The 12,905-nt window shown below is 51.5% G+C and overlaps 6 protein-coding genes across 6 annotated transcripts; 2 read left to right on the top strand and 4 right to left on the bottom strand.

The window, feature by feature from the left end:
- Positions 1-1,800: 1,800 nt before the first annotated feature.
- KRP23_6617 (Mitogen-activated protein kinase-binding protein 1) lies at positions 1,801-3,127 on the bottom strand (the record flags this gene model as incomplete). The annotated part of the gene is made up of 3 exons (XM_067891830.1): positions 1,801-2,000; positions 2,092-2,494; positions 2,564-3,127. 3 exons carry the CDS (start codon positions 3,125-3,127, stop codon positions 1,801-1,803), a joined length of 1,167 nt encoding a protein of 388 aa, XP_067746149.1.
- A 143-nt stretch (positions 3,128-3,270) lies between these two features.
- KRP23_6618 (uncharacterized protein) lies at positions 3,271-4,490 on the top strand (the record flags this gene model as incomplete). Its single annotated transcript, XM_067891831.1, has 5 exons — positions 3,271-3,696; positions 3,751-3,824; positions 3,891-4,099; positions 4,171-4,292; positions 4,365-4,490. The coding sequence occupies 5 exons, from the start codon at positions 3,271-3,273 to the stop codon at positions 4,488-4,490; spliced, it is 957 nt and encodes a 318-aa protein (XP_067746150.1).
- Positions 4,491-4,650: 160 nt separating this feature from the next.
- On the bottom strand, positions 4,651-5,527 carry KRP23_6619 (Coiled-coil domain-containing protein 103-like protein; the record flags this gene model as incomplete). The annotated part of the gene is made up of 3 exons (XM_067891832.1): positions 4,651-4,987; positions 5,050-5,282; positions 5,357-5,527. 3 exons carry the CDS (start codon positions 5,525-5,527, stop codon positions 4,651-4,653), a joined length of 741 nt encoding a protein of 246 aa, XP_067746151.1.
- Positions 5,528-5,816: 289 nt separating this feature from the next.
- KRP23_6620 (Sperm axonemal maintenance protein CFAP97D1) lies at positions 5,817-6,356 on the top strand (the record flags this gene model as incomplete). Its single annotated transcript, XM_067891833.1, has 1 exon — positions 5,817-6,356. One exon carries the CDS (start codon positions 5,817-5,819, stop codon positions 6,354-6,356), a length of 540 nt encoding a protein of 179 aa, XP_067746152.1.
- Positions 6,357-6,441: 85 nt separating this feature from the next.
- On the bottom strand, positions 6,442-11,519 carry KRP23_6621 (Protein VAPYRIN; the record flags this gene model as incomplete). The annotated part of the gene is made up of 5 exons (XM_067891835.1): positions 6,442-6,870; positions 6,956-7,390; positions 7,464-7,564; positions 7,631-7,711; positions 8,669-11,519. 5 exons carry the CDS (start codon positions 11,517-11,519, stop codon positions 6,442-6,444), a joined length of 3,897 nt encoding a protein of 1,298 aa, XP_067746153.1.
- A 452-nt stretch (positions 11,520-11,971) lies between these two features.
- KRP23_6622 (Mitochondrial substrate carrier family protein ancA) lies at positions 11,972-12,904 on the bottom strand (the record flags this gene model as incomplete). Its single annotated transcript, XM_067891836.1, has 1 exon — positions 11,972-12,904. The coding sequence occupies one exon, from the start codon at positions 12,902-12,904 to the stop codon at positions 11,972-11,974; it is 933 nt and encodes a 310-aa protein (XP_067746154.1).
- Between the last annotated feature and the right edge of the window lies 1 nt (position 12,905).

A 12,905-nucleotide genomic window follows, 5' to 3' on the forward strand; every position in this document is an offset into this window, starting at 1 on the left:
CAGTATCAATCTGCCTCTTGCGTTTTTCTAACTGCTCTCGCTCTAATCCTAAAGAGCTTGAGCTCTTTGGGTTAGAATCCACTTCGACGGATAAATTCATCAGCGCAGCCTTAGATTGAATTGATGGCACGCCCAGCGGTGATCTTTGTAGGGGTGCGGCAGCGTTCTGATCTCTTTGGGTACCAGTTTGTTGAAAACTCAAAGTACTTGACTCCGAGGCATTGACAGTTAAAGCTTCATCACTAGTAGGTAACGATGCTGCGATTTGGTTCCCCCATTTTCCAGGAGCAGGTGCTTGATGATCTACAGCTTCGACTGGTTGTCCCGAATCTGATCCAGACGGAGCAGTCTTCGCCCAATCCGGCGTTTGCAAGCGGTCGATCGCAAGCGCTCCGTTGTTCCGGGGAGCTTTCATCGTTGCTTTCAGCTCAGCACTTCGATCATTATCGTTAATCACGTGAATTGCTGATGTTCTGGTCCGCATCCAATCTTCCATAGGAATACCCGCCATTGGCCCCGGTACTGCTACCCCATTTCCTTTCCATTTGGCGGGAGATCTCTTCGAAGCCCGGTTTGGTGAAGCTTTCTCTACACTACTCACCGCAGATTGAAGTGCATCTGAGCCATTGGAGGAGCCAACAGCACTACTTACATCATTCAGGTTGATGCGTCCAGCAATTGGAGGTGCTGGTGGTGGCAGCTTATTTCCAACATTTGTTTCGCGCGAGGGTGCTGGAATTGGTCTCTGAACCTCCATTACGCGTGGTAGCCTTGCCTTGATCTCTGTTTGAATATCATCTGCAAGCCGCCAAACAAAAACACACCCATCGCTGCTGGCTGACAGCAACCGACGACAGTCAGGTGTGAACTTCAGAGCCGTGATTGTTTCGCCATGGCCAGTGCCAGTAGCTAGCGTTTCACCGGTAGTGATGTCAATAACGTGAATAATTCTCTCTGCCAATGATCCACTCATGGCAACGCAGTAGTTGGCGGGACAGACAGCAATACGATGCTGTTCCCCGACAAGGTGTATTTGCTGCTGTTTTCCATTGATGGTACTGAGAACTTCTAGTCTGTTATTGCAGGATGCTACAACAGCTTCTCCATCTTGCAGCAGCACTGTATCGAATACTTTGCCCCCAGTGAAAGGCAACACCTTGGTCTCCACCACCTCCCCTTTTGCATCAATTCCAGAAACCGAGACAGAATTGTCGGCCCCGCTACTCAACAGTGTTTTACCATCACGAGATAAGGACACCGTGGTTACTGAAGCTGAATGGCTTTCCAAGGTGCTCAGCACAGCATGACCCTTTTGGCAATCATACAATTGGATTAATCGGTCTTTCCCCCCAGACACCATGAAACTCCTACCATTCACATTCACGCTACTGTATGCGAGGCAGTTCACCTTGGAGCTGTGAGCACCAATGCGAATTACAGATTTCTCCAACGGTACGGGTATTACGACAACGTTTCCTTCTTGGTCCCCAGAGGCGATTTCTCTTTGGTCAGGACGAACAGCTACCGCTCTGAAACCTTTGTTCCGACCATGAGCCTTTGGCGGAGAATGCGCAGTATTGCTCGCCTTATGAGAGCACGTTCCCCCCAGAACGACGCTGTCTTCTTCTTCGAAGTTGTGCTCGTCATCATTGTAAATTACGCGAAGCATTTCTTGGCTGTAGGGACTTTTCCAAATTTCCTGCTCTGCCCGACCTCCAGCGGGCTCAAACCGATTCGGCTTCACTGGCCGCCGATGCAATTCCAAATTCCACAATCGAACAGTGTTGTCATCAGAGCAGGTCACAAATGTTCCCGTCGGGATGACGTCTGCAGAGACTTCACCAGACGATGCACTATCGCTGTATACCAGTTTTCCTTTAGCATTGATGCCTCGTACGGATCCAGCGACTTGCATGTCACGAATCCCACCGCTGTGGTAGAGGAAAGAGCGCTCAACTGATACCGCATCTGGATTCGCTGTGCCGTAGATGAAAATGCTCCTATCACGGTAAAAGACAATCACGTGAGAACCAGTGATACGCGTAGCGATAACTGCTGGGTACCGAAATGGGTCAGTAGGATATAAAATACTCGTCGACGTCGGGGGTAGATTTGGCAACTTGTTGGCAGCACCAAACGCTGGAGGGAAAGGTAGCGTGGTGCGGTACTCGAGTGTCGATGGGTTAAATAGTCGAACGACACCACTCGACCCGCCGACAGCCACGTACGACTCCGTGACGGAGATAGCATTACCGCAGCTCGACTCCAAAGACACCAGTCGCTCCATGATCCCTGACGCACCAAAACAGCACAGCGTTCCATCTAAAGTGACAGCAAACGTCTTCAATTCGCAAGATCCGTAGCCGCACCCAACTCCTGTGAACGTTGCCAACGTCTTGGCATTGACCACAGCGTCTCGATGCTGCAGCTCCGGCAGCTCATTCACATGAAGTCCCGTCACTAGAAACGATCCGTTGTCATCCAGGAACCAATACTGCAATCCAGCAAAACACACAGCGATTAGCGCAGTTCTGTATGCACAATCTACTTGCCAAAGCCTCACCTTGAAGTGTTTCTCTCCAACTGTAACGAAGAAGTTCCCAGCTTGGCAGTAGTCTGCATCCAAAATCTTGTCCTCCACAAGCGCACAGCCCACGGCTGCAACCTCCAGGCGTCGTGTAGCGTCCTTCCTCTTGAGTTTGAGCTCCCACGCGTACAGATGTTGATCGTGCACGAGCCCTGCCGACAGTAAGAAGCGCCCGTCCTGACTGAAGGCCATACACGCGACTCCGTACTGATGGCGTTGCAGCTCGGCGCAGAGCGTGCCGTCCGTGCCATCCCAAATGGTGATGGCAGGCAAGTATCCTTTCTCTCCAATGGCGAGGAACTGACCATTGGGCGAGAAGCACAGACACGCCACGGTCTTGTCCACGCGGTAGTATCGCACCTGTTTGTTGCGGCGCAGGTTGTAGATGACCACAATGCATCCAGCGGCATACGCGAGCTCTCCTGAGACGGGGTTCACGGCCACCATGGCATTGCTCAGCGCCGTGAGCCCTAACACGCGCTCCAGGATGAGGCGCGAGCGCGGCGCAGACAGCGCAGTCGCTGCATCACTCGCACTCATGGCAACTAAGGTGCTGGATCGGCGTCGTTTCCCGTTTAACCACTGTGATTGGCTGAGCTACTTGATGTCACTCACACGAGGGTTACATACGTCACTAAAGTCTCATCCCGTAAAACGACACAATACAAAGTGACGCGGCGGACATGCTGCCTCTGTATAAGAGAGGAATGCGTCGCGCCTGGGTGCCTTATCGCCGTCTACGCGCCGTGCCAGTGATCCTGGGCATTGCTACGCTCTTGCTACTGTTTCTGCTGTTCTCGCAACTCTCTCCACGGTCTCCAGCGCCCCCCACTGCCACCGAAAGCGTCTCCAGCGATAGTCCGAGACTCGCGGACGACGGAGGCGTCGACATGGACCAATTGGAAGACCCTACACCTACCCCCTCAGCGGCGACGCAGGCACCGTTTGTGCTGCGGCTGCTGCTACCGCTGGTCGCGGGTTTCTGCTTCGGCTTCTTGGGGTCTGTGCCTGTCGCTGGGCCCACGTCTGCAATGGTGCTGAAGCTCGGGATTCAAGGCAAATACAGTGCAGGACTGACAATTGCAGTGGGGGGAGCCATCTCAGAGGCGGTACGTGGAGTTGTACAGGAGAGAGATGATGCTTTTTGACATTTTGTGCTGCAGACGTATGCAGGTATCGCGTTCTGGGGCTTCGGCAGCTTCTTAGCTGGCGCCAAGTTCTTGCTGCCAGTGTCCAAGTACGTGGAGAATTGTTGCAGATTATAAAGGAGAAGGATATTGATGTTTGACGGGGTTTGGTACAGAGTGCTGGGAGCGATCATGTTCACGCTCATTGGACTCGTGTTCTTGAAGGCCGACATGAAGCCGTCACTGGACCCCGATGCCGAGGCTGCTCATGGGAAAGGGGCACGACGACCACAGGGCGAAGTGCTCAAGAATATCCTCATGGGGCTTACCATGTCCGGCATTAACCCGGCGCTGCTGGCGTCATATACGGGTGCTATTGCGTCAGGTAAACTGTCGTACTGATGGCGAGGTTGGGATGTGTTTTTTAGCTTACAACTTCGTGATTTGTTATTGAAGTGTACGGTACAGGGATGCTGGAGTTCACGCTATTCCTGGCGGTTGTGTTTGCCATTGGCGTTTGCTGCGGTGTGTCGACGTGGTTTTACTTGCTGCTCTCGCTGCTCAAGAAGTACAAGCAGGTTCGTGTTGAGCAGGCAGTTTCGACGGTAAACCGACCTAACAACTCTTGTTGTGTCTTGCTGCCTGTACAGCGCCTGAAAAGCCACACGATCGATTTAATCATGCGCGGTCTGGGCTGCTTCCTGCTGACCCTAGGATTGTTGTGCGCGAAGTCGTCGCTTGACTACTTCTTGTCGGCTTCACCAGACGCCAAATAGGCGAGCTGGGCTTGTTCGTACAACACGGTATACTGCGTTGGTGGTGGGTCCTAATAGGCAGCAGGTTGTTGCATTGGGGGGAAAACATAATTTACTAAGACGATAGCAGTCTTCAAATACAGTCAGAGTTGATGCACAAAGCTCGTTGTTTATCGGTGTGCTACCCTAGCCGGAACTTTGTTTTGAGGTTGGCCAGCACCTTCTGGTCTTGCTCGTGTAAATCCACTGTGGACTCCACCAGGTTGAACAGCTCGCGCACCATTTCCGTTTGCTGGTCATCAAGAAAGTCCAGAATAAGCGAGAAGCGAGCCGTTTGAGCAAACGCCTCCATAACGGACAAAGCAAACGTTGCTGGTCTTGGTTCTTCTGGATTCATATCCGAGGATTTCTGGCGCCAAGACGCTACCAGCACCTGAACGATCTCTGCCATCAAGTCTGAATCAATGTCGGACTTGAACATTTCAGCGAGCCGTTCAGGCGTGGTAATTTGCAGATACCTGATCGCACAAAAAGAAAAGTGAATACGTTTTGAATGTGTTGATCTGGAGCAACGCGTTACCTGAACTTTGCGTCGGTGGTCTTGAGATATCGTGTCCAATTGCGGCAAAAATCAACCGCTGTCGCAGGGGGCGCGTCCAGCGTCGAAGCTGCAGGCTGGAAGCGCCTCTCGCTCTCGGGTTTCTTGCGTGACTTTTTTTTTTTGAACGAGAGGTTGGTCTGCCTCTCAGCCCTGCTAAAGTCGCGCAGCTCCTTCTGCGAGATCGGCTTCAGGTCCGCACACGCTACGAGATTCTGCACAAATGCACGGTGAACGCATTGTAGAGTTAGCTATTGGCTAACCATTCTAGGAGCTCTATCTCCGTCACCTTGAACTCGTCGTAGTTAGCAGCAGTGTGGATAGCTCGCTTTTTCATGTTATCCGTGAGTTTGTAGAGGCGGTCGTCTTCCAGCGCCTGTGCCAGTTCTTTCTGCAGCGCTGCCGTGTCGAAGGCGCCATGGTCGATGGACGTGAGCTGCCCCGCTGTCTTCTTCGCCATATCAGAGGCCTTCTACGATGCCGTTGTGACGCTTCGCACTCCAAAAAGTATCTTTGTGTGCTCCACCTGTAATCAGAAATGGATACATTTGTGCGCACGAAAGGGTGCGGTGCGTCGGTGTCTTATGACAAGCTAATCCAGGCGTGAGTTGCCAGCAAAAATAGTCGGTCGGATGGATGCCAAATTCTACAGATTCTCCAGCGTTGGGGAGTCTCCATATTCATATCAACCTGCTGCCACACAACTCAAGAGTTACCATCAACCAACTTCGCTTCGCTGAATCGCAAGCATGGACCGTGGTCGCAAAGCCATCCCTACTCTGAACAAGCACACGGACTCCAAGTACTATCAGCGTTGTCAGGAGATCCACCGCACGAAGCTCTACAGCATCAAGAGTGCAATCGACAACAGCGAGCCGCACCGTCCAACCCATTTGCGAAAGAATCTCAAGAAGGAGCAGCTGAAGGAGGAGCGCTACGCAGAGATCGAGCGTGAAAACCGCATTTTACTGGAGAAGATGTCGACAATCATGCAAGGAGACAGCCTGGACAACAAGAATCAATCCATCGCGTACGGACACAGTCTCAACAAGGGTCTTCGCAAGCGCGAGCTGCAGAAAATCACGTCCGAGAACCAAGCCATCCTGCGTCGCATCCAGATGCGCGAACCCACCTACGACCACGTTCAGTGGGAGGAAGATGCTAAAAAGAACGAACGGTACGCAGCTAACATTCGCGAGTACCCATCGAGCGGTAGTCAAGAGCAGCTTACAGAAATGCGGACGATGTCTGCGTACTCAATGGGCGGGACAGGGAAGGACTACTACTAGCATAATAGTGAAACACTTCAGCTCAAATAATATATAAACCAAAACTACATGTATATCATTGTCCTTGATTAGTTTTACCATGTCTTTACAACAGCTCGACCACAGCGTGCAAGATTGCCGAGATTTGGAATGTCGCCTTGCTCTCGCCAAAAACAGCCAGAAGTTTGTCTCCCCAAAGCTCCATCGCTTCGAACTCAGTTTCGATCTCACTGAGCAGAGAACGTGTATCCACAAGGAAACGATGGAGAATATCCCGAGCCTTCCCGTCGCGATCTTCAGACTGACCAGAAGTTGAGGATGGACTCCTATTGACAAATGACCGAATTGGTCGAATGCCAGCCACTAAGCGATTCATTTGCAATTGCAGCTCCACAAGTTCGACCCCCATCGCCTTTCCAAGATCGCCACGAAAGGATCTCAGTTTTTCGTCCGCTTCAGAAAGATGTTCTGAAATGAAGGCAGTTTTGTTATCTTGGAAAACTGAGAACGACGTCATTTTTTGCTTCTTGAAGAACTGCAAATAACAATAACAAAAATTGGGTTAGTAGTGTGCTTCATCAATGCAGCATATTATCAAGAGAACATAAAAGACATCGTACACGTTCCAGAGCTTGAATAAATGAGAAGTTCTCGACAAGGTCTCGGCAGGCTCGCTTCACAATAAGAATTCGTGCGAGTAAGCTCGAATGTGTGCGAGTAAACTCCATCTTGTATAGAAACATGTCGATTCGCTCCTGCATCCCAGGAACTTGAAACAATAAGCAGAAAAAGCGTTCTGCTTTGCCCAGTGTGCTGATGGAACCGTTGAAGCTTTGTAAAGCTTGTTTTTCCTTTTCCGTCGGAAAGAACCGTTGGAGGCACCCCAACAGCGCTGGGTTAACCACGCGCTCGTCCATTTTGACGATGTCGTTCACGATTTGCTCGTAGTGATCGTGGATTTTGAAGCTGGCAAGAGCAAGTGCCAAGTTGTTTGCACGCTTTAACTCGATTAGCTGGATGTTCTTGGATCGTCCACGAGGGGAGGAAGCTCGAGACTGAGTCATAATGAAACAGAAAACATAATTTAAGTGAGCCATTCCCTTCACGAGTTGCGAGATCAGAACAAACCTTTCCAAATGAGCCGCTGGTGGCATCTTCTTCAGCACCTTCCAAGAATTTCTTTATAGGACTCTTCGATCGCGGGGATGGAACTAGGGTAGGACGTGAAACTTTACCATGCACAGTTAGTTTAGTGTTATTAGATTTCCAAGCGCCAATGCACGTGTTAGACGTACCATCTTCCGCCGGAGGAGCCTTGATGTCAACGGAAAGTCTAAAGCCTGTACGGGCCTCGTATTTTGAAGGCTCGCCAGACACTGCTTCTTGTTCCGAGGTATCGACGCGAACAGGAAGTTCTTGTGGAGACGATACATTTTCAGCTGGGCGACACTCTGCAATAGTTCCTCTTTCATTTGTTGATTGTGATGCGGAGCTATTTGCTTCGGATGGATTCAGGCTGGCTGCAGGCTGGCATTTTATACTAGGAGTTGAGCAGGAAGTTGCCAGAGAGCTGGCAGGTGATACGATAGCTGTTTGAGATTTTTGTTTCCGAACCTCTGCCAACCGCAGCCGGATAATTGCATCTGGTGCAAGCACATCAGCTCTAGTATCGGATTGTATTTCTTGAACACCATGGTCTCCGCTCATAGGTTCTTGAGTTGACGGTTTTTCCCATTGAGATGCACCAGTGACTCGATTTACGTAGTACGGGTAGCCATCTTCTGTGTGCATTGTTTCCCACTGTGATTCCACAGGAGGTAAATGCTGCGGAGAATACGAGTAGATACTCGTCTGGTTGTACTGGTCCCATGCTGTTGGAGGTGGCACCTCATGAACTCGAGAGTCCATCATCAAACTGCTAACCTGTCTCGTCGTTCCAGCCCAGTAGGCATGTAGTGGTTGTGCATATTCTGGAGCCACTTGTCTTTGAGTTTGCATTCCGTAATGAAGATAACCATTTTCTTGGGGATAGTAGTCCAGCGGTTGGGTCTGAGGATAACGTGGGTCGCTTTCTCGGATAGAGTACCGTTCAAAAGGCCGAATATGCTCGCGGTCAAGCCGTTCCGTTGCAGCAAGTCGTTCGTTATGCGGAGAATACTGTGTGTAGCTCGGCAATTCTCTAGCGGAATAATGCGAAGTACTAGACCAGGGTGGCGGTGTATATCCGCTCGGTGATAGAGAGTTTGCACGATGTTTTTTTGTCAATGCATCGCGAATTCGTTCACTAGGCGACAGTGGCAATCGACTTGTAGCACTACCACTCGCCAAATAACTGGATGACCGATGTTTAACTGGATAAGTTTCGTAGTCGTCTTCGTAGTCGATCGTTTGGATGTTTTGCTCAGGTTTCCACACTTCGGAGTGGACAAACGATGCTGATGGAATTTTCTCCACGAACTCCTCCTCAACCACCCTACCATTGTCTCGAAATACGACTGCAGTTTGCTCGTGCTTTAGCCTCCCAAGCAGTGTGGATGCAGGCTCGTTCCACGTGAGGGAAGCGGAAGAGCCCTCTTTTTCGTTTGTCAAGAAGTATTTAGAAATGAGCTCAGCGCACCTCTGCTGTTTTTCTCGTACGGCAATGTCGTAGGCAGTCTCTTTCTGAACATTCGTAGCAAATACATTTGCGGCACTCTCCAGCAGCAATTTTACGATTGCTTCATTGCCAGAGAGTGCTGCGTAGTGTAGTGCAGTATCACCATCATGGTCACCCGAGTTAAGCACCGAGTCCCCACCCACATCCAGCAAGTACGCCACGCAGTCAAGATTTCCATTTGCTACCGCACAATGCAGTGGCGTACGCCCGAACTCCTCAACCACACAAATATCAGCTCCGTGGTGCAATAGTAGTTGTAGACACGCTAAATCACCGTGACGACCAGCTACATGGAGCGGAGCATCATTATTAGGGTCAATGTGATTCACAATTTCAGAATCCATGTCGCTTTTCGCTGCTGTTGAAAGAAGCAACCCCACGCAGTGAGCATGAGATGAATTAACTGCAACTTGAAGCGCGGTCTCTCCGAATTCTGGGTGAGGGTCATTCTTCGCTCTCCGTGAAAGACACAGCTCTACCAGTTCAGCATTTCCCAGTCGGCACGCTAGCATTAACAGAGTATCACCACTTCCACTCTCAAGTAAGTCAATTGGGCACCCGTCTTCCAAGCATTCCATGACATCATCAACTTTGTCGTGCCGGGCGAGATTGAAAATGCGATTCCTCCACGCTGCTACCATGCGCTTGGTGGGCGCAACTGCAGGAGTAGCCTTCATGCCTGAGCTGTCTTCCTGCTCTCGAGGTGATAAAGCAGACTGCTTGTAGGCCTCGATTGTGCGCGCCGACAGCAGCGAGGCATCAACAGATTTTTCAGAGGCGAATAACAGTTCACGAAGATTGTTGATCCAAATCCGAGCTTCTTCCTTGCTGGCAGCTACCAGATCCAGCGTTCTTGCCCGTGTTACCAGTGAAAAGCATTTGTCTTTCTCCTTGACGATGTTACTTTCAGTTTGCGCTGCGAAAGCAGCAGTGGTGTTCCCCTCACGAATTTCAGCAACAAGAGCAAGGTCCAGGGAGCGCAAACTCTTCCTCTCTGCAGACCCTGAAAGCGTCGGGTCTCCCCAGGTTATCTGCAGATGAGGTGGATCTGTTGCTCTCCTAACAGCTACCCATTGGCGCCGCAGTCCATTGGCATAGCCTATCATATTGTGCGAGTGATACGGGATTTTGAAGAAGAGACCACCATTCAAGAGAACTGCAGGAATTGGCTTCGCGGTTAGTGGACTTTTGACACCCGACTGAGTGCTTTCCAAACTTGTGAATAGTGGTAATTGAAGAGGGGGAATTACTGTGGGGGGCAACGACACCGCCACAGTGTCCACAATTTTGAGTTGAAGATGAACTTGCCCTGCAGATAGCAGCACTAGGTCGTTGCTGTTCTCGTCATTATCCTCGCTTCGAAATAAAGGATAATGCTGATCATAAAACAAATCCCCAACTTTGTCCAACGGGACATTGGCTTCACCCACAAGAATCTTGCTGCTTGTTTTCACGTCCACATGAAGAAACTGAGTCTCCTTCGAGCGCAGAGTAGTGGTAAATTGTTGATTCCATTGAGCTTCGCTGCCACCTTTCTTGTGCAACTCCGTCCGCATCAAATATGACGACCAGCTAGTAGTGCTGCTGGCATCGAGCACATTGGTGTCATCAAAAAGTCTCATTTCCAGGAAGCAAGATTGTGTCCCGAACTTTTCAGCTTTCGGCAAACCGGTTGCGCCCAGTGCATTGATAATCAGTAGTAGACGATCGCGAGCAGGTGTTGCTTGTTCAGCAACTGGGATCTCCAAAAGAATAGGCTTTGCTTTTGCGACAGGAACCCCTGTGGATTTCGTCATAGCAGGAGCTACGAAGTCACCATGGTTGGGTGCACTTCGCTGTGCGTTACTGTTTATAATCGGGTTGAGTGTCGCGAACCCGAGGTCGCTGTCTCCGGAATGAATTACGACTTCTGACGGGCCTCCCAACGCGGCGTCTTCTGCGCTCAGGCGTCGTCGATCATGGCTTCCTCGACTCCTTCTTGGTGTGTGAGCAGAACGGTCGATCGACACTTGAATGTCATCCTCCTCCTCTTCCTCAATCGCAAGATCTATATTTCCGCTGCCCTTCTCCTCGCAGTCTTTCGCAGCCTCCACTTCTTCTCCTGTGACGATGCCTGTGATTTCGCTTAAGTACTTTTGCTTGGTGGATGCTACTGGGGCGAATCGACTTAAAAAGCCTTTGCGGTGAGGTTTGTAGATGGATTTCTTCACGATTTGGTAATTCCCTTCATCATCATCGTCATCTGCTGAGAACGCGTGGAAGTTGGACTCAATATCCAGCTCGGGGGTCGCCCTACGCTGCTTGGCGTCGTCGGCTCTCACACTTAGTCCAGTTGCACCCCCACTCTCGCCTGCTCTTTCGTCACTTGAGACAGCACTTTTCTCTCCTGCGTTGCTGTCTTCCTCTCTCTGCGTGCTGCCTTGATTCCGTGTAGATTGCACGTCGCTCTCCTCCTCGTCACTCGGAGCTGCCTTGGCAGCCACATCTTTCTCCTCGTATTTCGCATCGTCTTCGTCCTCGTGCATCATATTGCCGGTCCTACGCGTTCTTAACGAGCCCCACGAGGAGGATATTAATTGACGAGGCTAAGGAGAAACCACCGACGCGACGGCGCAATCCCAATCGCTGCGTACAAATAGCTGTCATCAGCGGCGGCACCGCAGTGGCATAACGGCCGTCAAAAAGGCAAGTAGTTGAAGTGACCATCACTCTGAATAATCGTACTTAAGATACCATCGCTGTCAGCCGCTCGTTCAACTCAGGAAGTTCTGCAGGACGAACCCAGACAGCGAAAAGCTCAAGAATTCATTTATAAATGGAAAAAACGGCAAGGTATTCATTCAAACTCCCTCCCTCAATGTGTGGAATATATCTTGTCTATGTAAAACAGCCTCGCCATTTCTTCCTGGGGGTGTTGGTCTCGAGACCCGACGACGCAAGTCGCCGGTCCATCGCGGGCAACGAACAAGGGTCAAGCCGCTTACTGCATCATCTTCTTGAACTCGTCGTACAGGACCAGCACGATGGCGCCGCCCGTGCCACGCAGGATGTTGGAGCCAGCACCCTTGAAGAAAGCACCGCTGCCCTCGTTCTTGAGGATCTTGGAGGCGCAGTCCATCGTGGACGTGTACAGGATGTCCTTGCGGCCAGCCTGCATCATCATGCGACGACGCACCGTGTCGAACGGGTACGAGATCATACCAGCGAGCGAAGTGACCGTCTGGGCCACCATCCACTTCTGCCACACGGGGGCGTTCTTGGGGTCCTTGAGGGCAATGTCACGCAAGGTGTCGTAACCGCCGAAGAAGGCGGCACGGTACACGATGATACCGCCCACCGACACGCCGAAGCCCTGGTACAGGCCGCCCAGGCCGTCCGACTTGTAGATCGTGGACACGCAGTTCACCAGGCCGGTGTACATGCGCGACTTGCCCTTGCCGACGTCAGCGCCGAGACGCGTACGCGCAAAGTCGAGCGGGTACACGAACAGCAGCGACGTGGCGCCAGCGGCACCACCCGAAGCCAGGTTGCCCATGAAGAAGCGCCAGAACTGCTCCTTGGTCACACCGTCCATGAAGATCTTTTTGAACTTGTCCTTGAAGGCGAAGTTCAGGGCCTGCGTCGGGAAGTAACGGATGACGTTGGCCAGGTTACCGCGCCAGAGCGAGTTCACACCCTGCTCCTTGGACACGCGCACGAAGCAGTCCACGATGCCCTTGTACTGGTCCTCAGGCTTGATCTGCGACGAAGCGGCCTGCACCTGCAGGAGCAGCTTCACGCGCTCGATGGGGGCCACGACGGTCTTGGAGATACCGCCGGCGACGCCACCGGCAGCCAGGTCCATCACGAACGACATGGCGCCGCTCTTCTTCTCGGACGTGGCGACCGGCTTGTAGGCAGACAGAGCGCTCATC

Source organism: Phytophthora ramorum, assembly GCF_020800215.1.
Source record: "Phytophthora ramorum isolate Pr-102 chromosome Unknown Phyram_PR-102_s0005, whole genome shotgun sequence".
Taxonomy (NCBI): Eukaryota; Oomycota; class Peronosporomycetes; order Peronosporales; family Peronosporaceae; genus Phytophthora; species Phytophthora ramorum.